Source organism: Neophocaena asiaeorientalis, unplaced genomic scaffold, assembly GCF_003031525.2.
Source record: "Neophocaena asiaeorientalis asiaeorientalis breed wild unplaced genomic scaffold, Neophocaena_asiaeorientalis_V1.1 scaffold230, whole genome shotgun sequence".
NCBI lineage: Eukaryota > Metazoa > Chordata > Mammalia > Artiodactyla > Phocoenidae > Neophocaena > Neophocaena asiaeorientalis.
In genome coordinates, this window is record NW_020175186.1 from 2540486 (window position 1) to 2566440 (window position 25955).

The 25955-nt window shown below is 46.5% G+C and overlaps 1 protein-coding gene across 3 annotated transcripts in view; it reads left to right on the plus strand.

Moving 5' to 3' along the window:
• The window catches only part of NELL1 (neural EGFL like 1), an 844123-nt gene that overhangs the window by 56720 nt on the left and 761448 nt on the right, over window positions 1–25955 (plus strand). For all 3 annotated transcript variants that reach the window (XM_024764657.1, XM_024764658.1, XM_024764659.1), the window contains exon 3: window positions 21207–21357. In XM_024764657.1, coding sequence (XP_024620425.1) covers window positions 21207–21357 — 151 coding nt within the window. The remainder of the gene's footprint in view (window positions 1–21206; window positions 21358–25955) is intronic.

Genomic DNA, 25955 nt, shown 5'->3' on the forward strand with positions numbered 1-25955 from the left:
GAATGTTTCCACTATCCTGGTGCTCTGTCAGCATTATGTTGTACGGTTGAGCAGGTTGTTCAGTGCTCAGAGGTGCCTGGCTGAGCGTGGAAGTTATGCCACACTTTCTTTATTCATTCATTTGCTGATGGACGCAGGTTGTTTCCGTATCTTGGCTGTTGTGAACAATACTGCAGTGCACATAGGGTGTGATATTGCTTGAGGTAGTGTTTTCATTTCCTTTGGATATATACCCAGAAGTGGGATTGCTGGAACACATGGTAGTTTTATTTTTAAGTTTTTGAGGAACCTCCATACTGTTTTCCATAGTGGTTGTATCAATTTACATTCCCAACAACAGTGCACGAGGGTTCTCTTGTTTCCATGCTTTCGCCAACACTTGTTATATCTTGTCTTTTTGATAATAGCTCTAATGGCTTGTTTTAAGGGAGACTTAAATGTCACCAGGATTCACAAACCTGTGAATACCTATGGAACCCCACGGTATTCATAATAACCACAAAAACATCTATTCTTGCTCCATTCTGCCCAAGAAGAACCTAGTTTTCTGTGCAACATCTCAGGAACCCCAGGTCTTTCTGGGGTCCCTTATAGGACACCTCACCACTCAGTCTGACAGCTTCATCCACCACTGGGCATGTTTTTTCTTTGTTTTTGTTTTTGTTTTTTGCAGTACACGGGCCTCTCACTATTGTGGCCTCTCCCGTTGCGGAGCACAGGCTCCGGACGCGCAGGCTCAGTGGCCATGGCTCACGGGCGCAGCTGCTCCGCGGCACGTGGGATCCTCTCGGACCGGGACACGAACCCGCGTCCCCTGCATCGGCAGGCGGACCCTCAACCACTGCGCCACCGGGGAAGCCCTGGGCATGTTTTTTTTTCTCAACTCTGGCCAATTCAGGAGTCTGCTGGGAGAAGGTTCATTATTGCCAGGACTGTTAGAATCTCTTATGAATCACTACTTTTGTCCAGGGTGCTGTGCCCAGTGGACCCCAGGGATGCCCGTCTTCAGGGATGCAGAAGGCACTTGCTCCATTTGAAGACAGAGCTATCCTCCCTACTTTGGCTTGGGACCCAGCCCCTTGGAGGAACAGAGCATTCCTAGCTTTAAGTAGGAGAAGGACTCTTATTCCAATTACTCCACACTTTGTTTCCTGGTCCCCAATTATCCCTGCTTTGCGTAGACCCCACAGAATCTCTCAAGAAAAGACTCCGTCTCCTCTGAGCTCTTATCCCTCTAGATATAGAAGCTCAAACCCTGCCCAAAGGCTGGGCTGGGGAGGGAGCAGACATCATTCTCTTCCTGCATCCTCACAGAAAAAAGGAATCCTTCTTTTTTCCACCCCGGTTGCCAAACGAAAGTCCCAGAACATATAGCGGCTATATGGTTTAGTGCGGGGAGGGAGCTTGCCTATACTTACAGCATCTGAGTCTCCACTCAGCCAGCCATGATGCCCTCTTACACAGAGGAAAGAGGAGGTTTAACACTCGAATTGGGAAATGCCAATATTTCCTGTACCATCAGTGAAAGGTTTAGGCTGGAGTACATGTAACTGTAATGTTCTCAAGTGTGTTTGTTTCATCCTTTTGATTGGTTTGACTAGTGTGGCCGGTTTCATTCTCTGCTACTCAGGATCTGTCTAGGACACCACAGATCAGCTGCATGTAGGGTTATGATTGGAGAGCCCTGGAAACATTTGGGTACACACTGGTGTTGGCACACATGTTGGATGGGTCTCATGTCCCAGATCATGAGTCCCTAGACTTGATCCGGGACAAGTGGACCTAACGAGCGCTGTCCTTCCTCTGCCCTCATAGGCCTGGGTGGGAGAAGAAGGGAGATGGGGTGTGGAAGGTAACACCCAGCCAATGGGGGAGAGAGGGAGTGACCGACTAGGGCCCATGGTGCTAGAAGTCAGCTCCCAGATCTATCGAGCAAGACCTTGAGATTTGCCACTTGAGATCCTTTGACTTAAAAACAAGATTTCTTAGGATTTCAGGCAGCATTGTTATTGGTATACATGCGGCTGATTTGGTCATCTTTTTATCTTCGTTCTTAGTTTCTTTTTGCCCCTAAACCTGAACTTTGGTGTCTAATCCCATTTGACAGTGTCTGTTAAAGATTTAAATGCTGCTGCCAGATTTTCCAGCCCTATTTGGCCTCTTTGAAATATTGGGTCTGAAAGAAGGAAGGCTCAGCCCGGCACCTACGAACGGCAGCCCCTCAAGAGTGCCAAACGCTGCTACTGTACCTTGCGCTGAGGGAATAAAACTTAGCTTTTCCTCATGAGCATTCAAGCTGCTACCTTATTTATCTGCCAGAGATTCAGACTCATCTTGCTGTCCACACTGCAGGCATGTCTGGCATGTGAGTGTGTGTGGAGGGTGTATTTGTCATCAGCACCTAACCACCTTTGTATTCCCTGATGTCATGAAGTGTCAGTCGATGGCAAGATGCCGTTTAATGCAACATGGCATTAGGTAAGACAATGTGACTAAAGTCATCTCGGAAACTGCAGCCTCGATGTAGTCGCCATTCACTGGGCTTCAGAATGCTTCTCGTGGGTAGTAAAAGTCACAGTTCAAGACTACCTGGTGTCTTGGAGGAAGTGAGTGAAGATGAAAAAAACCAATTTCCCCAAATAGGCATCACCGTGCACCAGCAAAGTATACACAAGAAAACAACAACATATGCTGAAGCTTTTGCATTCTGGTTTTCCTGATGATGCCGGGTTTCATTTTCTGGAGGAGTGTTGGAAATGTTTCCTAGCCTCAGCTTAATCTTAAATGTGCTTGTCACGTCCCACAGACAAACCCATAAGTTGGGAAGTTTGGCAAATTGCTCATCCAGGAGGTCTACATCTCGGTTCTTCAAGTTCTAGGCAAGCAGTGACTTAAAACTGTCTCTCTGCTCTTACATATTTTGAAACAAACTCTGGGGCAAACATGTATTGGGGAGGAAACTTGGAAGCCAGCTGGTTTTCTATGTGTGATAGAACAAGATGCTCAGAGATTCATTTGAAAAAAATGAAACCTCGAAACTTGAAGTCTGACGTCCCCGGGGCCATATGATAAATGCCAGCGGTTGTGCAAGTTCCTTTCCTTTCTTTTTCACATATATTTCTTTGAAAGACAGACCAGAGCCTGAACTTGGAAGGAACCTGGCAGCCTTTGCTGGGGAGAGGAAAATTCTCAAAAGAGAACGCTGTGGGTGATTTAAATATCTCTCCAGGTGAGTGCAATCACCTGAATGATGTTTAAGATGTAAAGTCACATACTTTGCCCGCTAGTCTGTGGTTCTGAATGTGTCTCTTTGAGTATGGCGGGAGGATTCTTAACCACTGCGCCACCAGGGAAGCCCCCTGAGTCACACTGTTTGATGTGCTGTTTCAAGTCAGTTTCATAGTGAGCAGAGCACCCTTTGGTTTTTTGATTTGTTCCCTAATTATCTGGAAATGTCCTCATTAAGAGAGAAAGTAAACACGGTTTCAGGTGCTGTGCTGAAGACAGGAATTGTTGGGTAGTGGGAGGGGGACCCGGGAGAAGGGAGAACGCACGTGTTTCTTCTTTGAGATAAAAGCCCATCCCAGAAACAAAGGCTGTTAGAATACAAAAGCTCTTTGTACACTGAGCACGTCTGCTGTTACGGATGAATCCTCTCCAATGGCTACTGTCAAACTTGTCATATTTTATTCATGAGTTGTGGTGTGCCTGGATGAAATAAGAAAAGCAAAGCTCCAAATCAAAATTATTGCATAAAAAAGATAAAATAGTTATTATTGTGACATTTTGGAAGAATTCTTAAATCTCTCCAAGAATTCACTTGAAAAAGTTGCACGGAACGGCTGGGTGTGTGGCGTGTCATTTTGCTGGTCGGGGCTCCTGGGCTCAATTACACCTGGACCCACACTGACACACTCTATGCCTATAGTGAATAAGAGCATAATTAAAGAAAGGGCGACAGCAGTGGTTGTCAGGCATCTTTTTTTTTTTTTGCGGTACACGGGCCTCTCACTGTTGTGGCCTCTCCCGTTGTGGAGCTCAGGCTCCGGACACGCAGGCCCAGCAGCCATGGCTCACGGGCCCAGCCGCTCTGCGGCACGTGGGATCTTCCCGGACCGAGGCATGAACCCGTGTCCCCTGCATCGGCAGGCGGACTCTCAGCCACTGTGCCACCAGGAAAGCCCTGTCAGGCATCTTTGCATTTATCATTCTTACATTATTACTCTGTGGTTGATAAAATACGGCATTCTTGTTTTTTTATTTTTATCTTTTTTTTTTTTTTTCAGAATGTGGTGTCTGGATTGTGTGGTATGCCTTGTATGGAGAGATTTGGGGAAATAGTGGTAGGAAAGTCCACTTAAAAGTATGCCTTAGGGCTTCCCTGGTGGCGCAGTGGTTGAGAATCCATCTGCCAATGTAGGGGACACGGGTTCGATCCCTGGTCCGGGAAGATCCCACATGCCGCGGAGCAACTAAGCTCGTGTGCCACAACTACTGAGCCTGCGCTCTAGAGCCCGTGAGCCACAACTACTGAGCCCACGTGCTGCAACTACTGAAGCCCACGCGCCTAGAGCCCGTGCTCCACAATGAGAGAAGCCACTGCAATGAGAAGCCTGTGCACTGCAATGAAGAGTAGCCCCCGCTCGCTGCAACTAGAGAAAGCCCGCACGCAGCAACAAAGACCCAACATGGCCAAAAAAAAGAAAAAAAAAAAAGTATGCCTTGCACCCCATAGATGTTGTAGGACAGCAACAAAGAGTTTAGGAAAGAAGCTGTTGGTTTACATCATGAATTTGAAAAAGTAAGGTGAAGTGCTTTTGTAAAAAGACATGCCAATTTCACTGAAAAAAGAAAAAAAGGCCCACTGTTGCTCCAGTGGCTCTCTGTTGACACAGGGCTTGCGTGATCCCCATCTATTTCCTGATTTATCTGGAGATGCCTACCATCCCACTCCACCCTATGCTCATGGCCTCCCCGTCTCTGGCCCAAATTAATGATGGATTCATTGTAAGCTAACTTACTCAGGATTTATTTTCATCCTATGGTGTTCTCTCCACTTGTTCACAATGCCGGATTGTAAGTGACTTGAAAGCCAGTGAGAGAAAGCCTTATCCACATAGTCTCCGTACGCGCCCAACTCGTGTGGTGTCCTCCAACCCTGGCACTCACAGAAGAAAGTGACAGTGACGAACATTTTATAAAACTGTTCATGTAGATGATTACATGTACATGTCATGTAGATTCTGTGATATAAGTATCATCATTATATTAGTCGCCATTTAATGGAGGAGAAACTGAGTTTCAGGGGGATTGAATGACCTGTCACTCAGATGGTAAGTGCCAGGACTGATGGTGTATCCAAGGTCTTCTGATCTCAAATTCCACTTCCACACAGGGCAGTGTTTCCCAACCTTTTTCATATCATGGCACATGATTTTCAAATGGCTGTATTTGTATATTACACTGGGGAAAAGACAAGGGGCTGTTTTCTTTTTTTTTGCCTAAAGTACTCTTCCTGGCCACACCAAGGGCTGAGAGGATCCAAACCTCAGAGATACCTGTTACCGGAGCCCCAGCATCTGTGGAGAAGCACCTGGGTGAGCCAGAAAGGGCCTGGGAAGGCAGGGGATGGAGGTTTTGTGTGGAGCCTGGGTGTATGTAGAGTGTGTGGTATTAGCACATGTTAGAGCCATGCCGGGGACGGGTTGCGATCCCAGATGCATGGAGGGTCAGCCAGGTCATCGCTGAGTGTATGCACCAGCGAGGGAATGCAGACAGCGGGTGACATTGTGCAGTGCCCTGTTATCTCCTCAATGCCACATTCACTGCATCTTGTAATCTGTGCCACCTTGGACTTGATGAAATGTGATGTGTAGGTTGGGAGAGCGGTGGAGGACACTGAAGGCTAAACTAACATGCTGGTGCTGTGCCTGGCCTGAGGCTGGTCACTTTATCACTTTGGACCTGGAGCCAGGACTCCGCACAGGACCCAGTTCTCAGCTGTGGCTTCTTCTTACAATCACTTCGGATACTTAAACAAACAAATCCCGATGCCGGCTTCACCCCAGACTACTTTCCTGAGTCTCCGGGTGTGAGGTACCTTAAAGGAGAAGGCCCCCGTCTGCCTCGGCATTTATGAGCTGCAGGCATCAGTGGAAAGGAGAAACACAGGGTGACAGGTACTTAGGGCTTGGCAGAAGTTGCCCTGGCAATTGGCTTTTAACTGTATATTTCATGCATAAGCTAGCCACAGCATCCTTTTTGATATTTCCTTTAACTCGAAGATCTCACCATGACTAGAAAGCTGCCCGACCCACTAGTGTGTGCTGGGGACAGGGCAAGCTTGGGAGCACAGGTTCCTGGACACCTGCTTTGTCTTTTTAAATTTTTAGTTTTGTTTTTTTAGTTGAAGTATAGTTGATCTATAATGTGTTAATTTCTACTGTACGGCAAAGAGATTTAGTTATACATATATATATATATTCTTTTTTTAATATTCTTTTCCATTATGGTTTCTCATAGGATACTGAATATAGTTATACACTAGGACCTTGTTGTTTATCCATTCTATATATAATACTTTGCATCTGCTAATCCCAACCTCTGACTCCATGTTTCCCCCAATCCCCTCCGCACTTGGCAACCACAAGTCTGTTCTCTATGCTGGACTTTTGCTTTGAATCTCGTTTTTTCCATGTGTAACTTTGGAATCCGTTCCCTCTTTGAGTGACTGGCTGGAGGACAGTCTTTTTTTTAGAGCCCTTATCTTAAAGGTGCCTCTAAAGCTCATGTATATATTAACCAATCAGCAAGCATTAACTGGGAGTCTGCTATGCTGCCGTGTGCCGGCCACTGTGCTGGGTCCTGATTGCACAAGAGGAATGTGGAAGATGCTCTGCGCTTGGGGGCCCTTGGTCCAGGTGCAGGGATGAGAGAACCAGAAATATATCGTACTCATTCATTCAAAAATGTTTATTGCACACCCATGTGATGGGCACTGTTAGAGATGTAGCGGAGAAAAGACAGAGTCTCTGGGTTCCTGAAACTTTGGTTCCAGCATTGATGGGGAATCGCAGTGACCAAGTATACTTATAAATTAGTAACTATAGATAGCCATATAGACTATGAAGGAAATAAAACAGCAATACCGAGGAGACAAAGAAGGAGAGGAGAGACTTCAGATAGATAGGATGCCTGGGGAAGGCTTCCTTGCAGAGGAGGTATTTGATCTGGTGCCTGAATGAAGCCAGCCATGCAAAGATAATAGTATCATTCCTGATCCCTTACATGATTAATGATGAACACTTTTTATGTGCTAGGCACTGTTTTAGATTCTTTATATTTGTTAACTAATTTCATCCTTAAAATAATCCATAATAGTCCTAACAGGGAGATGGGTATTATGAGCCCCATTTTACAGAAAGGAAAACAGAGGCACAGGGAGGTTAAATCACGTGGCCAAGGTTAGGTCCAGTAAGTGGCGAAGCTGAGAATTGAATTCAGGCTGTTTTGCTCCAGAGCTGACATTTTGGGAAGAGCTGGTACAAAAACCCTTGGATCAAACAAGTTTAAGGGGCACAAAGATGGCCAGTGTGGGTGGAAGTACCCGAGGAGCTCGGAGAGTGCGGCCAGGGCCAAAGTAAAAGCTTGGTCTTTGTTTCAGCCCCAGCAGCAACACCGAGCCACGCAGGGTCTTTCAGGCCATTGTAAGGAATTAGGGTCTTATTTCAATTGTGCTGGTCAGTGTGGTAGGTTGAGAAATGACCCTCCCCCACCCAAAGATATTCTGTCCTAATCCCCAGAACCTGTGACTGTGTTACTTTACATGATTAAAAACAACTTCGAAGATGTGATTAAGTTAAGCATCTTTTGGTGGGGAGGTGATCCTGCATTATCCAGGTGGGCCCAATGTAATCACAAGCGTCCTATAAGAGGGAAACAGGAAGTTCCGTCAGAGAGCGGGTGATGCGAAGATGGCGGCAGGGCGAGATTCTACGTTGCTGCAAAGCTAAGTTGGAGGATTAGGAAGGGGACCTGAACCACGGAAAAGGCAAGGTAAATGGATTCTCCCAAAGAGCTTCTGGAGGGAGGGTGGTCTTGCCCGCATCTTAGTTTTGGTCCAGTGAAACCCGTTTCAGCCTTCTGACCTCCAGAACCGTGGGATAATAAGTTCGTGTTGTTTTAAGCCACTAAGTTTGCAGTGATTTGTTATAGCAGCAACAGGAAACTAATACAGGCACCTGTTTGAGGGTTTAAAGTAAGGGGTCGACGGGATTGATATGATGTGATTTAAGTATGAAAAAGATTTCCTTGACTCTCCAATTGCTACATGAGAGAGAGAGAGAGTCAGAGAGGAGCGGGGAGAGGAGAGGAGGGGGAAAGAAACAAGTGGAAGCAAGCTGGCATTTGACAACTGCTGCATTATTACAGTCAAGAGGATGGAGGGTCTCGGTGGTGATGGAGGTGGAGCTCAGGGCTTGCTGATGCACGGATGTACCCTGAGACACCCTGACAGAGAGCAGGCAGATGAGGGCATGAAGGAGCCTCAAGATGGCTGGAGAGGTGGGAGGAAACCCAGAAGAATGCAGTGTCCAAAAGACAGAGTGCCTCAAAAAGGAGAGGACAACTGTTGGGAGGTTGCTGAGAGGTTCGTTAGGCGGAGGATAGAGAACTGACCATTGGATTTGGCAAGATGCAGAATGTAAGATGGGTCACAATGGGTGGTAGTGGTCAGTGCAGCTACAAATACTGGCTGGATGTCTCTGTCTAGACCGAGTCTGTCCTATTCACCGTGGCCCAGCGACTGCCACAGAGAACGCGCCCCGAGAATATGTCTGACTGAATGAATGATTGAATTTTGGAGCGAAGGGGGAAAGCACGCTGAACTGGGGGCTCCAGAGCTTCACGGAGTTAGAGGAATTGGGTTGGGTCTCGCGAGATGGGCAGGTTTTGCATCGGCATGGAGAAGGTGGCTGGAACTCCAGGCGGGAGGAGAGTTGAGATCCCATGCCCGTGGAGCTCCTCACCTGTGCCGGGCACTGCCCCAGGCACCACACGTGTTCTGCATTCCCAGGGCTCACCTGGGGCCCGAGAGAGCTCGCCAGCGGGTCAGCGAACAACCACTCGCGGTGGCAGAGGTTCAGGTGGTTTGTGGCTGGAAAGAGTATCTGCAGGGGCTTCGCCGGCGGTCCAGGGGTTAGGACGCTGCGCTCCCACTGCAGGGGGTGCGGGGTTTGATCCCTGGTCAGGCAGCTAAGATCCCACATGCCGTGGGGCACGGCCAAAAATTAAAAAAAAAAAAAAAAATCTTCTGGCTGAGTCAGATCATACCCAGGTAGAAAAGACTCCTTGGAAACCTACCGGGCACCCTTTGAGATGAATTAATCATAAAGACACTATTTAAAACACTGAAGGAGTAATTTACTGAAAACTGACTCAGCGTGGTTACCCTAGGACGTGCCAGAGCCAAATTATGTGCGGCAACAATGATCAAAGACCAATTTTCCCCCAAACCGACATGTTCATATCTTTACAAAAGCCTCAGTAAGTAGGGCTTGTAATTTGAGCCCTTGGTTGTAGATCTTGTTTGGGAGGGTGGCCGTGGGAAATTGGTGGAGAAGGATCCAGTAGCCAGACGGCAATTGGCTTTGAATTCAGGCAAGCAGCATCTCCAACGGTTCATTTTAAGGGTGACATTAAAGATTGTATTCTCATCCTAGTAAACATTAAAGAGGTTAGTTTTCAAAGGAGCACAGCCCGTCTGCCAGAATCCACAGCCAGAGCCCCTTTCTGCACTTACCCCACATTTCCTGGAGCTTCTGTTCACAGCCTGGAGTTTCAGGTGTTCAGAAAGCTTTACTGACCCTCCTCAGCACAGGGTCTGAAAGGCCTGTAATTACACTCTCTGGGAGCCAGGAAGCACACCCAGCGAGCATTGCAGATAGCTAAATAGTGTGGGAGACCTCCCCAGCAGTGACTCTGGAACTAATCAGCTAACGAGGCATGTAATTAGATTAACACATGTGATCTTAGAGCTGATGATCTGCTTTTTAGGACAGTGGAAATAAAGGAGCTGAAAAGAAAGCGTTCCACTGAGGAGTTCCAAATTCTTATCCCTTCGGAATATTCAGGGCACTTGAAATAATAGAGCAGAGAACCTTCTCCAGTGGCCATGCCAGCAAGTATGGGCCCTGACAGGTGGTCAGTCTCAGGCTGGGGGTAGGGTGGCGCTGAGCTGAGAGGGTACCTCATTCATCACTTAGTTCTTGCTGTGTTACCTGGGACCGATGCTGCTTTATGATTTCTCTCTTGTGGAAAGGATTTCTTTTTCCCTCCTTTGCATAGCATAGTGAGACGTTCCCATATTACTTTCTTGGCGTGTATAGTGACCAGGCCTGCCTTAACCTAATAGGCCAATTATTTCTGGAAGGACCTCCTGTAGCTTTCCTCTTTTTCCTTCAGCTTACTTGGAGAGAAAGAAATCGCACATTTGAGGTTTGCCAAGCTGCCTCCCTCTCCCCAGCTACAGACTTCTGCCATGCAGAGTCCCTACCCCCTCCACTCTGGAGTCATACCCCTCACCTCTGACCACTGGGACCCCAATAAAGCAGATTTTACCTCTGACCCTCCCCTCATTCCTTACTTCTCATTCATTCTTTCACCTCTGTCTGAGCTAATGCTACCCTGTTGGTCCCCAAGTGCTAAATTTGTGCAGTTTCTGGGGTGAAATCTCCGAGGCCACCAGCATTGTTTCTCACTTGAGCTCCTGACGGCTTGCTAATTAATATGATTTTGGTCGTCGCAGCCTGTGTTGAAGTTGGACCACTTTCCCAGAGGTGGGAAGTCAGACACTCATCCACAAAAGCAAGTAAATCACTTGTATGTGAGGGGGAAGACCCTCAGATACACCAGGAGCATCTTCCTGTGGTTTGGCATCTAGCTTTGCGGGCTGTGGGCTTTTAAGAGCACTTCCTGGCCTCATGAACAGGGGTGCTTGGATTCCTGATAGAAAAGTTACGTGATTAAGATACCTCAAGTAAAACACACGCTTAGAGCTCTTTGCCTATCACCATGAGGAGATGCCAGCTCTGTTGCGAAAGCTGGGAAAAGAAATAGCGCTGTTTTCCATCAGGCGGAATACAGGCTTATCTGGAAGAGTGTCGCTTTCTGCTTGTAGATGCCACAACTATCTCTTTGCCCACAGAGCCACGGGAGCTTACCTTTGAAACATTAGCTGTTCACCCTCGTAATTGCACCATCCTTTAATTTAATGGAAACCCATTAAACCGAAACAATAATTAAAATGAGACATCATCTCTGTAGGAGGTTTGCATATTAAAATCACCGCATTTCAATGCCGGCAGATTTTTATCCTTGAACAGTGTTTGAAGCAACATGTAAAAATGATTTATAACGAATAAGCATAAACTAGAGAGCTTGGCGGTTGAACACGATGCCTCACTGTTTACTGTTGAATTTGAGTAGATGTGGCATGGTCAAGGCCAGTACAGCATCGCAGATGTCTCTCTTAAGCCTGAGAATTAGGCCTGTGCAGAAAAGGGAAGTAATTATAATTAGGTTAGCCCACTGCTCCAGACTTTTCAAACAGGCTAGAGAGTGCACGCTCAACATATGGGGCGGTTTAGGGTTTTGGAGGAGCGATGCCCCTTAGGGGAGACCTGGCATTGGAGTGGAGTGGAGAAGTTTAAAGATTCTTCCTTGTCTGGGGATTAGGGAAGTCGTACAGAAATATACAGAAAGAGCTGGGAGGTTGGAGTCAGAAGACACATCTCTACTTGCTGGAGGTAGGATCTTGGGTGAGTCACTTAACTTGTACGCACCAGAGATTCCTTATCTTTAAAGGGAGGTTATTAATGCCTACCTAATGGGTTATGATGAATGTGAAATGTGGTCGTGTGTGAACCCATTGGCAAATGTTAAAGCTCAGACTTCCAGTGTGTAGGTTTCTGAGCCACCTTTGCAAAGCATCTCAGAAATGCTGTCCTAAAGAGAGGCCAGGGAAGGGGAAATACTTCTGGAGCACAAGCTATATGGTAGGCACACTCCATGTATTCATCACTCCTTACTGAGCCCTGCCACGTGGGTGGTATTACCACTGTGTTTACACACGGGGCAACTCAAGGATGAAGGAAGGAAGCTGAGTTACCCAACCTCTCACAGAGGCTACATGGTGGAGCTGGCATTCAAACACCAGTTGGGCTGAGATGGGTGAACAGGGCAGAGGCAGTGGTGTGCCGTGGTTGGCAGTACACAGATCTGAGTTTGAAATCCAGTGACAATACTTTGAGAGTTTAACTCTTTGTACCTCATTTATAAGATGGAGATAGCAATACTGACATCACTGGGCTGCTGTGAGGATTAAATTAGGAAGTATATTTAAAGTCCTTAGCTCAACATCTAGCACACAGCAAAAATTCAAAGATGTTTGGATGTCGGTCAGCTGGCTGGACCTAGATTGGAGTACCTGGGAGCTCAATAGACTGCCCACTTTTTAGTTTAAGAGAAGAGAGAACTGGCCACTCATCATGCCTCCAGACATGGCTGGCAACCCCTGGTCACCCGCCCGTTGCCCTCCTGCTGGGCTACAGCCATAATCCGCCACAGCCCCAAGGCTCTCCTGGCAGGGCGGTGGCTGGCATAGCTTGGTACAACCCATCCTCCAGGACTCAGGGCCTGCCCCAGCTGTGTTCCAGATAAACAGTTGGCCTGTTCTTCCTGTGTGGCAGGCACTGTTTTAAGAGATTGACATGTGTGAATCTTAGACTATCTCTATGAGACAGATGTAGTTTTATTCCCATTTTACAGACGAGGAAGCTGAGACACAGATTAATGAGTCCATGGTCACACAACTAGTAAGTGGTGAAGCTGGAATATGAGCCAGTCAGGCTCCAGAGTCTGAGCGCTTAACCGCTGCCCCGCACTGTCCCTCATCGGGAGGATCAGGTCTCTGAGGAGAGCTCTCTGGTCCTGCTCCAGGTTATTTCCAGCCATGTGTTGCCTCCTGAGCATACTAACTTTTCTTTTGCCTCTGAAGCGAACAATTGGACAGTTCTCATTCATTTATGTTTGTGTCTTTTTTTTTTGGCGGTACGCGGGCCTCTCACTGTTGTGGCCTCTCCCGTTGTGGAGCACAGGCTCCGGACGCGCAGGCTCAGCGGCCATGGCTCACGGGTCCAGCTGCTCCGCGGCATGTGGGACCTTCCCGGACCGGGGCACGAACCCGTGTCCCCTTCATCGGCAGGCGGACTCTCAACCACTGCGCCACCAGGGAAACCCCATATGTTTGTGTCTTTATTACTAGATGCTTAGCCCCTGGCAGATAAAAGATGTGTTTTAGTTTTGTGTCCATAGTGCCTGGTTCAGAAGAGTGCTTGATAAAGGTTTTAAAGGTGAAGAATTAATGAGCTAATAATCGGATGGATGAGTGAGCAGTTCCCAGAGGGCTGGGACCAGGACTGTCCTCATGTCTTCTGTAGCAACCCAGAGAGCATCCCGTGCTGGGAACAATGTTCTTGCCTGTGCTTGACAAACTTCTGTGCAACTTCATCCACCGTGTGGTGGGCATACCTCTGCGTTCTCAGACTCTTGACCATGAGTGTGGATTAAAATGACACCTGACTTGACTGTCAGTTATTACCAAAATATACCTCAGTCCCATCAGCCTGAGCTGTCATGAGCTGAGGGTCTCAGCTTAGGAGAAATGCCCCAGCAGGCCATTCTGGGAGCTGACCAGCCCGCTGCTTTAAGGAGGGGAGTGTTATTCCATGGGAAGCCAGACCTGGTTGAGCTTGGCTGGAGGGAGAGGAGGGGGGATCTCACTAATTTAAAGAGACACAATTTCATGATTGAAAGCTGGGTGGTTTATGCTTATTTTCTTCTTTTGTAGGATGCCCTCTTTGCTTCTCCCCTGTTTCTATAACAAAACTGATTGTTTTTTCCTTACAATAATTCTGGAAATAATACAATCTAGAAAATTGAGATGTGTGGAAAGGAGAAAAATGTCACCCAGATTAGCTCCCAATGCTAACTTTCTGATTGAAGGCCATCATATCTTTCTGCTATGCATCACTAAATACATTTTTTATATACTTGGTATGACATTCTACATAAAATCGTGTCCCTGTTTGACATTATTGCCTAGGAATTTCCTGTGTTATTCTAATACCTTTGATATTATGTTATCCTACGTAATTTTCCATTGTATACAGTCTAATTTACAATCATTCCCTGGATAGCTTTTTTGCTATATGATGCAGTCTTCCTCTCCTCCCTGCCCCAGTTTTACTGAGATATAATTGGCATGAAACATTGTATTAAAGTGTACAGCTTAATGATTTGATATATGTATACTGCAAAATGATTACCTCAGTAAGTTTACTTAACATCCATCGCCACATATAATTAGAATTTTTTTTCTTGTGATGAGGACTTTTAAGATCTCTTAGCAACTTTTTTTTTTTTAAATGTATATATTCTTGGCTGCGTTGGGTCTTTGTTGCTGTGTGCTGACTTTCTCTAGTTGTGGCGAGCGGGGGCTACTCTTCGTCGCAGTGTGTGGGCTTCTCATTGTGGTGGCTTCTCTTGTTGCGGAGCATGGGCTCAGTAGTTGTGGCTCACGGGCTCTAGAGCACAGGCTCAGTAGTTGTGGCACACGGGCTTAGTTGCTCCGCAGCATGTGGGATCTTCCTGGACCAGGGATCGAACCCATGCCCCCTGCATCTGCAGGCTGACTCTTAACCACTGTGCCACTAGGGAAGTCCCTTAGCAACTTTCAAGTAGCCAATATGGTATTGTTATTTCAGTCACCATGCTCTACATTACATCGTTAGAACTTATTCATCTTATAACTGCAAGTTTGTAGCTTATACAATGCAGTCTTTTTATTAAAAAAATCTTTATCAGCCTTTTTTTTGTTGTTGTTCTCCTGTCCCGTGATTCAGATAGAGCTGGCATCCATGCTTTACCCCTATCTTTATTATGAGGCATCCAACTGAGATGGGGGTGGAGGGGTGAGGGTTAGTGGGGAGACTTGACCACTGTTAGGTTATGGTGCCAGTGTAGGGGGACAGCCTGAAGAGAAGGAGTGATCACAGTTTGCTAACTTCTTAGTGACAAGGGGATGCATTGATATTCCTTACCAGTATTTTTTTTTTGAAGTTCTGAACTCTACTTTTTAATGGTTAGCTTTGTTCATCACTGAATTTTTTATCTATTATTTCTTTTACATCTTTATAATTGCTTTACAATGGTGTGTTAGTTTCTGCTTTATAACAAAGTGAATCAGTTATACATATGTTCCCATATCTCTTCCCTCTTGCGTCTCCCTCCCTCCCATTCCCACCAGCAGTGCAAGAGGGTTACCTTTTCTCCACACTCTATCCAGCATGTATTGTTTCTAGATTTTTTGATGATGGCCATTCTGACTCCTTACCAGTATTTTTAAATATAAGAAGAGCTTAGCTCCTCCGCCATGATGATCTAATTAGTAAAATTATGGGGCCACCTGAATCTCTTTTTTGAGTCATGTAGTAATTATAAAAATGATTAATACCATGTGTCACAGGGTTCCTTGGGTTTAGTCCCCAAATAGAGGAGTTAAGGATGCTTAGCTGGCTTTACCCTTAGGTGGCTCATTATGTTAATGTACTTTTTCTCGGCAGGTTGGGGTTATAGTTGAGTGTCTTTGGTAAACCTCCTCCGTTGTGTTCCAGGCTTTGGAATCAAGAGATATTATTAATGCAGCAAATATTTTTTTTTTTTTTTGCGGTACACGGGCCTCTCACTGTTGTGGCCTCTCCCGTTGCGGAGTACAGGCTCCGGACGCGCAGGCTCAGCGGCCATGGCTCACGGGCCCAGCTGCTCCGCGGCATGTGGGATCTTCCCGGACCGGGGCACGAACCCGTGTCCCCTGCATCGCCAGGCGGACTCTGAACCACTGCGCCACCAGGGAAGCCCAGCAGCAAATATTTTTTGAGGTTCTACCATGTGCCAGGCAACATGCTGTGTGTATCTGTTGATAAACCTTCCCTGTGGAATGTAGTCCAGTAGGCATGGTAGCCATTAATGAAGGGATGACACACAGTAAAGTGATTAGACACATAAAGACTTGATATTTACAAGAAGTACAGTGAGGACAATGTAGGGAATTCGAGCTGGTCTGGGATGGTCAGGGAAAGCGGGCCTGAAGGAGTAACGATTAAGCTGGTATCCACGGAAGACAGAAAGAAGAGAGGTCACTGAAGATGAGAATATACCAAGGTGGGAAGGAACATGGTCCTGGGAAGAAGAGGCGGGAGGCTTGTGTGGCTGGAGCGCAGGATTAAGCAGGTGGGAGAGAGGAAAGACAGGCGAATGAAAACGTAAGCAGGAGTGCCAGGTGAATGCTATGGAGTGTCCTGATCAACTCTGCTGGGGCAAGACTCAATTTTATATCCAGTCATGTTGTGTGACCTTGGGCAAGCCATAAAACTTCTCTGTGTCTCAGTTTCTTTACCTGTAAAATGGGGGATTGTTATTTAGCTCAGGGGTTGTACGAATAGATTGTTCATAAATATTTCCCGAGTGGATATAGTGTCGGGCGCTGGGTGTATGATGATTTGTCCCTTTTCCACAGGCACCAAGCTCTGAGGTCCTACATATTGGCAAACAGTAGACATAGCACAGTGAAGAGTGTAGCATGTGGGACCACCCTGCCAGGTTGGGATCTCAGAACGTGGACTCCTAGCCCAGTGTCTTTTAGAAAGTCATTTAAATTCTGTAAACCTTAGTTTTCTCATATGTAAAGTAGGAAAAATAATAATGGCTACTCCGAAGATTATTGTAATTAGATGATATGCGCAAAGCAGTTAACCCTGCGCTTGGCACCATCGTAAGCCATACACGTGTTTGCTTTTTATCATTCAGGCTCCTGGAGCTAATGGAGGTTTAATGGGATATTATCGTGAACTTGTTCATGGAGATAGAAATCCCTTACACATTAAGTGGGAGTCTTCTGGTGTCCCTACTACTTTCTGCTTGTGATTTCTGCTGCTTTGAAAGTACTTGGATCAATAACATCTGAAGTTCTCAAAGAAGGGCCCCAGGACCTAACAGTGGGACATGTGCCTCTCTCCACACAGTAGGAATTGCCCTGTGGACAGTTGGCAGTTCTGAAATGGCAAATTTCTTCTCTACTTAGAAATGAAAAGCCAACTGTCATTTCAAATTAGCAAGTGTCGCTTTATCTTTCGGGGCCAATGTTAACCACGAGCTTATGTGGGACTCAGGCTGGAAGGAGGTGCTATGTCTGTATCGAGGTTCTGCCACGTGTCGAGGTTCTTAGTGTACACGTGCTGCGATTACGGAGACGTTGCCTGAATTCACCATCACTCAAGACTGAGGCAAGCTGCCCTGGTGTGTTTATTTCGTCCTGTTTCTGGCTGCTGCTGTCTTTGCTCTCTCAACCCACCGATCAGTGGAGAGTTCCCTCCAATTAGGTTGAGTAGATGCTTTCCTGCTGGACTTTTAGTGACAGAGGCTTGCAGAGAAAGAAAAATGCCAGGATAATGGGAAACACCTGGGTGTTCATAGCCTCACAGCGATCCTGCAAGGAATGCCCTCTTCTATTTCTCCTGTCTAGTAAATGCTTATTCATCTTTTTTGACTTAGGCTCAAAATTACGTCCTGTACGATGTCATCCCCAGCCTCCCCGGGTCCCTTCCTTCCTTCTTTTATGCATTGCCCTACTCTGTTTTCACCAAGTAACTGTCTTGCTTATGTAGCTGTCCTGGATGCCAGAAACGGTTTTTACCTTTTTGCTGATAACCTGACATAGCGTTAACACAGGTATATGTTTGTTGACATAGAAAATCACCACCCTCCTCACCCTGTAAGTCAGGGAAAATGGAAATTAGGTTTCTTCTACATTAGGCAGAGAAGAGCTTGTGAACACCCTCGTTTAATTTCTGTCCCCCATTCTTCAGCCTCCTTCCTTCACCTAACACGTTTTTACTGACGCTTCCTCATCACATTAGTATTTTTAGTGTTTCTTGAAAATTGACTAGGTAGAGCTATTTCATCCTAGTGGGGAAAGAAAGGAAATAAGGTAAGGAACATGAAACAAGATTATGGTAAGTGATACAAGGAAATAATTGATCACAATACATATACTGTGATACGTGGTATGAAGGAAGTCACCAAAGTGGCATTTTAGACATTAACGGGGGCCCCGTTGGAGGGAGTGACCAGGAGGTTGCATTTGCAGTGAGAGCTGGGGGAGAAGGGAGAGGTAGGCAAGAGGCGTTTGTGTGTGACCATGCGGGCCATGGGGAAGAGCCTGATTTTATCCTGGGAGCAATGGGAAGCCACTGGAGGGCTTTAGGCAAGAGATGAAAATGATCCTGGTTTCTGCCTTAAGAAGGGCACTTGGGCTGCTGTGTGGAGGATGGAGAAGGGAAGGTAACATGAGGCCAGTGAGGATGCAGTTGGAGAGATGATGGCAGCTTGGACAAGAGTTTGAAGAGTACAGCTGGGAAGAAATGGACAGATGCCAGACATGGGAGCCCTCATGACACGCTCTTGGACTGAATACGGAGCGTGTAGGAAAAGAAAAAATTGAGGACAATTTCTAGTTTTTTGGCCTGAGGAAGTGGGTGGTTCCATTTACTAAGACTGGGAACTCTAGGAGATAAGAGAGGGTTGGGGGAGAGAACAAGAGCTCAGTGGGCGAATACAACTTGGTGTTAGATATTCAGATACTGAATGTGGAGATATTCAGAAGGATACTGCATATATGAGTCTGTTACTTAAGGGAGAGGTTGAGGTTGCAGATATAAGTTTGGGGGTCGTTGGCCATCTGGCTTGATGATACTCCCCCAGGGAGAATTGAATGAGAGGTGAGGATACCCATAACTGATCTGATATTAACTCCCCTAGTAGGCACTGCTGATCAGTCATGGCCCTCTTTGCATTGGGCCTAAGCTTCAGAATCCTCTAATGAGCTCCCTGAGATCAACAAAGTTAATCTCAAGAACCAAGTGTCTTTTTTCTGGCACCAAATTCTCGGTGAAATGTTATGAGGCTCTTTGCCCAGTAGTAGTGATAATAAAAATAACATTAACGAACATTGGCTAATGGTCTCTAGTTTACAGAGTGATTTGTTCATACGTTTAATTTGTTTTGAATATCATCCTGGAGAGTCTTCGGCTAGGATTCTGTAGAAGGCATAAAAGCATTCCCTAAGTGGCTGTTTCTTATCTCAGCCCGGGACAGAAGCTGACAGCTGACAGCATGCCGGTTAGTAGTAAAGTAGTGAAAGCCTTTCTTTGGGCAGAAAGGCAAATGTCATTGAGGTAGGTTTTCTGTGGGTACAGTGTTCTTGGGTTGGGTCCCTCCTTGGAAGAGGACCAACCTTGCTTCCCGCTGTGCGTAGCCTAGACTTGAACAGCTGCAAGGCTGGTGTTCTGTGCTGCAAACTTGAAACAGCAATGTATAGAGTTATAGGAGATAAAGCTGGGGAGGCCCTGAGAAATCGCCTAGTCCAACCCCCTCATTTTGCAGATGAGAAGACTGAGGCCTGAGGTCAAGAATTCAAGGATTTCTTTTTGTTAAAAAACACTCTTCAGGATGAGGTTGTTTAAGGTCCGAATACAAGTCTGTGATGTTGCTTGGGCCATGCAGCCTTTGCAGTTCTATGTTTTTCTTTTTAAAATTTTTTTATACAATTTTTAAAGGTTACTTTCCATTTACAGTTATTACAAAATATTGGCTATAGTCTCTGTGTTGTACAATACATCCTTGAGCCTGTCTTACGCCCAATAGTTTGTACCTCCCACTGCCCCACCCCTATGTACTCCCCACTTGTAACCACTAGTTTGTTCTCTGTATCTGTGAGTCTGCTTCTTTTTGGTTATATTCACTAGATTGTTGTTTCTTTTAGATTCCACATATAAGTGGTATCATACAATATTTGTCTCTGTCTGACTTATTTTAATTTAGCATAATGCCCTGCAAGTCCGTCTTTGTTGCTGCAAATGGCAATATTTCATTCTTTTTTATGGCTGAGTAGGATTCCATGGTATATATATGTACCACAGCTTCTTTATCCATCCATCTGTTAATGGACACTTAGGTTGTTTCCGTATCTTGGCTATTGTAAATAATGCAGTTCTATGTTTTTCAAAGCCTCCTCGGGCAGTCCTGGAGAAATACCCAAGTAGTTACCATACCGTCAGAGGATGTGGTCAGGGCATAAGAGAAGGCCACCAAACACGTCTTCGGTGTTCATTTGTCATCCTCTGAATAGTTTTCTCTAATTCAGCTCCCTTGGTGCCCGCTTTCTGCTGCCAGAAAGTATAGTGTAAAATAGTGATGTAACGCCCAGTTTATCACAAGGGTGAGCCTGAAATGGGGGATGGCTCTCATTATGCGGATGTTGCAGAAAGAAAGATTTCTGTCCAGTAGCAGGATTAGCTGGACTCGCACACCTCTAGGCCTACTGAATCGGCCTCAACTTCAATAAACATTTCATGAGGACAGTCATCCGCTGCATGTTTACAGAGGAATTCCAGGCACGCTGATGGATTATGGGCATGCCTTGTATTTATCCTTTCAGCAAAAGCAGAGTTGTCTGGCTTTATTAGCCCTAGTAAATCTCTTTTGGGTACAAGGCAAGGACAGGTTTCCCTAGATGCATTGTGGAGAGAAAGAAGCTGAGGCCACGGGAAAAGGGAAATTAGAGACTGCTGAGTGGCCCTGGATCCTGTTACACTCAGGATTCTCTGAATTTTGGACCCCGTTTGTCAGACTGCCCCTCACCTTATTTTCAGCAGCTTAATCTGTTTGCAGCAGGCCAGATTGCTCCGTGTCCCATCACAATTCCTGTCAGAAAATCACCGGCTGGCCAGTTGTGAACTCGTCAAAGTGACAAGCAGGCACGGTGGCTGAGACGGCATGTCCAGGCTTTGCCTTGAACGCATGCAGCCGTGTGGAGTGGTGGGTGGCGCCTGAAAACGGAAAACTACTGACAAGAGGGGAAAAGGGAGAATGTACCGTGGACCCTCTGGACAAGGCATTTTTAACTGTGCATCTTTTCTCCTTTTCCTTCTCATATTCCCTCTCCTCTTTTCCCGTCTGTATTCCTCCTTTCCTTCCTCTTCTCCTCCTCCATTTCCTCTTCTTTCTCCCTTCTGTTCCTTCTTGACTCCTAGATATAGAAAGGGAGATCCACGCAGCCCCTCATGTGAGATACAAATTAATTCAGCTGTTCCGGAATAAGAGCGAATTCACCTTTCTGGCCACTGTACAGCAGAAGCCATCCAGTTCAGGAGTGATACTGTCCATTCGAGAACTGGAACGCAGGTAAGAAAGAGCTTTCTGCTTCTCAAAAAAATCTACCTAGCATTCATGGGCTATACAAAATGCCTTGGAATTTAGAGGGTGGAGCTCCAGGAAAATGTTCGGCTTGCTGAAGCCTCGTGACTGTTGAACACATTCATGGACTTACTTTGCCTTAAGATGTCTTTCTCACCTATTTTCTATCTCCTGGTAGACTTTGCTCATATAAAACCACATGCTATCCATCATATTTAGGCCATCAAGCAAGTTACATTTACCAAGAACCTCCAGTAAGCCTTCATTGTGTTTATTTTATGCAGGAACTGTGCTTGGCGCTGGGAATATTAAGGTGAATAATACAGTGTTTATTCTAAGGATCACGTCACACAAGCTAGTAGGGAATATGGGCAAATGAATGTCACGAAGAATTGTAGATGCAGTGCTGGAAGCTTGTGTTTAGGGAATAAAGGTAGTAGGCAATTCTGCTAAGCTTTGTAGTAAGCCAAGAAAGGGTTCAGAGAAGAAGATGACTGTATAAGGAAATCAAGTGAGTAGATATTTGACAGGCTGAATGGGAAGGAGTAAGGAATAGGAAGAAAAACATTCAAGGAAGAGGTTGTGATGATTTGGGGAAGGAACGGGTAAGTGGCTAAGTAGATGACACAAAGTGTGTGGGGCAGGGGCTGAGGTGTTTGAGGCAGGCAGAGATAGGTGGTATCATAGAGGCAGGCGGAAACGAGATCATTCCAAAGCTCTGATGCTGTGTTGAAAAACTTGGACTAAAGTCCCCGTAGATGATGGGAAACTACATAATGGTTTTAAGTTTGAGAAAGGTCACTCTATTCGGGATTTCAAAGTAATGATTATTAGATAATCTAAGACAAAGGTATAAGGTCCTTTCTGGGATATACTGGTGAGCTGTGGCAAAGCAGAGGGTGAGGGGAAAGATTGTGTCCACGAACCTCCATTCCCTGAGAGCCCCTCTGTTGGCCCCTGTAAGCGTGCTGGAAGCCTTCTCCCCAGACCAAAGCTCCTGGACAAGCAAACATCTCTTTCTCAGAGAGACTGGCGGTATTTCAGTCTGCTCTCTGTGTAGTGCCCTGGGGGTGATAGGCTGCCAGGGACTGTCTCTTTGACTGTTACGGTCCCATGGGGCCCAGGAGCTGGGCTCCAGAGCCAGGGAATCAAGGGTGTCCCTTGGGTGGCAGCTGTAAAAACCACGGCACCGAATGGTATAAAAGCTCCCTTCTGGGAGATACTGACCCTCTGGAGTTTGCAGAGGGAGAACGTCACGGCTGCTACTCTTCCTTCTGAAGAGGGTTCCAGCAGGTTCCTGGATGTGTGTGTTAGATTAAATGCCTGCCCCTCAGGCCAATGCTTTATTATAAGCAAATGAGCCTCTTTCACTTGAAGTCTGGGCACCGGAGTCTTCCTCTGTTCTGGGCCCCGAGCTGGGTGAGTCCCAGTGTGTGAGCTCTTTTCTCAGGTTATTACAGCCTTGTGGGTCTTGTGGACACGAGCCCCTTTGGTTTTCGCAGCTAGACATTGTGGAGGATTGTCTCTTAGGTGCAGGTGTTAAGAGGTGGGGTGCCTGATGTGGGGTTCAAACTCTTTGCTCCTTAAGGAGAAGCTCTGGGTTTTAAGTTCCCTACTGACTCTGGGTCTCTGAACTGGGACTGGGGTTTATAGTGAGATTATATCTCACCCTATCCTATCTGCTTCGATGCATTTTTTTTTTTTTCCTCATTTGTCCCATGTGCTCAGCCTGCCTTTAGGTTTTTTCCAGAGGAAAATGTTCCATAGGTAGCTGTAGACTTAGTGTGGAGGACGAGGTGCACTCGGGATCTACCTGTGTCACCATCCTGAACTGGAACCTCCCAGCCAATTTTATTTTTATTTATTTATTTTTGGCCACGTTGGGTCTTCGTTGCTGCGCGCGGGCTTTTCTCTAGTTGCAGCGAGCGGGGGCTACTCTTCGTTGCGGTGTGCGGGCTTCTCATTGCGGTGGCTTCTCTTGTTGTGGAGCATGGGCTCTAAGTGCACGGGCTTCAGTAGTTGCGGCACGCAGGTTCAGTAGTGTGGCGCACGGGCTTAGTTGCTCTGTGACGTGTGGGATCTTCCTGGACCAGGGATCGAACCTGTGTTCCTTCATTGGCAGGCAGATTCTTAACCACTGTACCACCAGGGGAGTCTCCCAGCCAATTTTAATTGAATACTAATTTTATATTAATACATTGAAAATACTTATGAAGCACCTACTCTGTTCTAAGTGCTATGCCAGTTTTTGTGGGGAAGTGAAAGAAACAAAATCTAACAAGAGTTTGGCAATGTGGGAAGCAAGGCATGACCATGTAAAAAACTAAAGAAAAAAGAGCTATTAATAGAGAAGTAATAGACTGGAGTTACTAGGCAGTGTGTAGCTAACTTCAAAATTATGTGGCTCCCCAAACTTACCCCTGTACCCCTCCCTCCCCGCCAGGGGTGGACAGCAGTGGCAGAACACTGGCTCCCCCCCAAGCCCACAGAACAGTCACTGCCTAAGCAGAGGGCGGCAACTGGGAAAGACAGGTGGGCCCTGGGCACCAGGAGCAACCGGGCCAGTGGCTGAGAACTGGTCCCAGGGAGGTGGTAGGTTGTAGGTGGTGGGAGGGAGCTGCACGTGAATGGAGGCTCCAAGGGCCCAGTGTGTGTGCTCCACTGTCCCATCGGATTTTACTGACAAAACCCAAAGTCAAAGGTAAAATTACTGAGAATTTCAAGATGGTGACTGCAGAGCATTAGCCCCCAAGTGTGGGTCCCTCCTGAGGGCAGGATCCTGTGCAAATGCACTGGTCACATGCCCATGAAGCCGGCCCTACCTTGACCTTGCAGCAGACACGGTGGCGCTGTCCCTTGACCCCTCACATCTCTTGTGTAGGTTCTGTGTGCCCTTCGCCTGGCTTCTGTGGGCTTTGCTTCTGAAGGTTGGCACCTTACAACTTGCCTCAGAGCACTGACCCTCAGCCTCTATAGCCCCTCCACCCTACTATACTGAGAGCAGAAGTGTCTAGGAGTTCACTTCCTCCCCAGGTAGCCTAGAGTCAATGGTTGACTCATGAGTGTGGGAGTATAGAAGCCTAGTTCCCTGGCCTTCGATGCCCGGAGGCCAGTCAGGCTCTGAGGCTTCATTCATCCCCCAGAACAACCAGGGATCAGGCTGAGGCTGGGACTTCCTTCCCTCCCTCCCTCCCTCTCCTGGGAGCACTTCCTTAGGAAATCACTTGCTCTCAAATCTCGTCAGGGTCACTGCTGGGGAACCAGAGTTCAGATAAACCTTCCCTTTTACTACTTTTTGATATATCAACCTAGATAGGTAAACTGAGGCAAAAATGATATAAAGGTGTTAAGTTCACTGAGTGCATTACATTAAATTGGTGGTTAAGGAAGACCACATAGAAGGGAGACTCCTGAACAGGTAGACTTCTGCAGGCAAGGGAAAGAGAAGGGTGTAGAAGCAGGGAGAACAGTGTGGGCAGTCACATGGGGAAGAAATGAAGGAAATACAATTTTTTTTGGTTGTGGGGAGAGGTGCGGAGAACGGATCATTTGCTGGAGCAGAGGATCTTTCCGTGTACATTTTCCACAGAGGTGAGGATCTCAACAGTTCTGTCTCTTTCCAGTGGTTAAGTTTGCCCTCAGCCTCAAAGGGATGTGATGGACCCTGACCCTTCGGTGGGGATGCAGTCCTCACGGTGAGCTGGTTGTTTCTGGGCCAGCCTGGCAAAAGCGAACTGCCATATGTGTTGGTGAGCAGGCGTGGGTTAGGGTCCACATGTTCCGTAGGCTGGGAGAAAGCGCAGGTTCTTATTGCCCAAGGGTGGAGATGTCAAGTCAGCCTCAGCTTCACAGACATAGGAAGGTCATGTCCTTGCCCCACTGGCTTTGTGGGGTTGGGTGTGAGGGCCTCCTCAGTATGAGGGCCTCCTATGAGGGCCATACACATGTCCAAGAATAGAGTGTGGGGCATCTTCAAATGCTTCTCAGTGGAAGCAGAGAACTTCCCAAGGCAGGTGAGAAGTGAGTGGAATGGCAACCGATATAGTAGAGCGCTGGCTTCAGAGTCAGACATGATAGAGGCTGGAGTCTGACTTCTAGCTTTGCAGTACCCGCTGTTTAATATCTTGGAACCTCAATATCCTTATCTGTAAATGGGGATAATAATCTGCCTTGCAGGACGGCCGTGAGGATGAAAAAAGATAGTGCATGTTAAGTGCACAGCTCTTAACAAATACGTATTTCTTCTCCTTGTCTAATCCTAAGTCTTGAAACTCTATTTTATGGGTTTCTCTTTTGGAATCTAAAAAAATCCATATCTTACTTTAAGAAACGTTTTGAAAAGCCTTTTGTGTTGCCAGGAGAGTCATCTGAGGCCACCTTCTCTTACTTTCCTGGCAGGATTCTAATAGAACTTGAGGATCATTGAATGGAAATCATCTGACCATTTTTCATTGTAATAGGAAAACCTCAGGTCTTGACTCAAACGAAATAGATATAAAGAAGTAGAAAATAAGTTCCCCTCCACTTCTGAATTCTGTGGTGCCTTCCTGCATGTTTGTTTAGTCTAATCAAGTCAAGGTATAAAG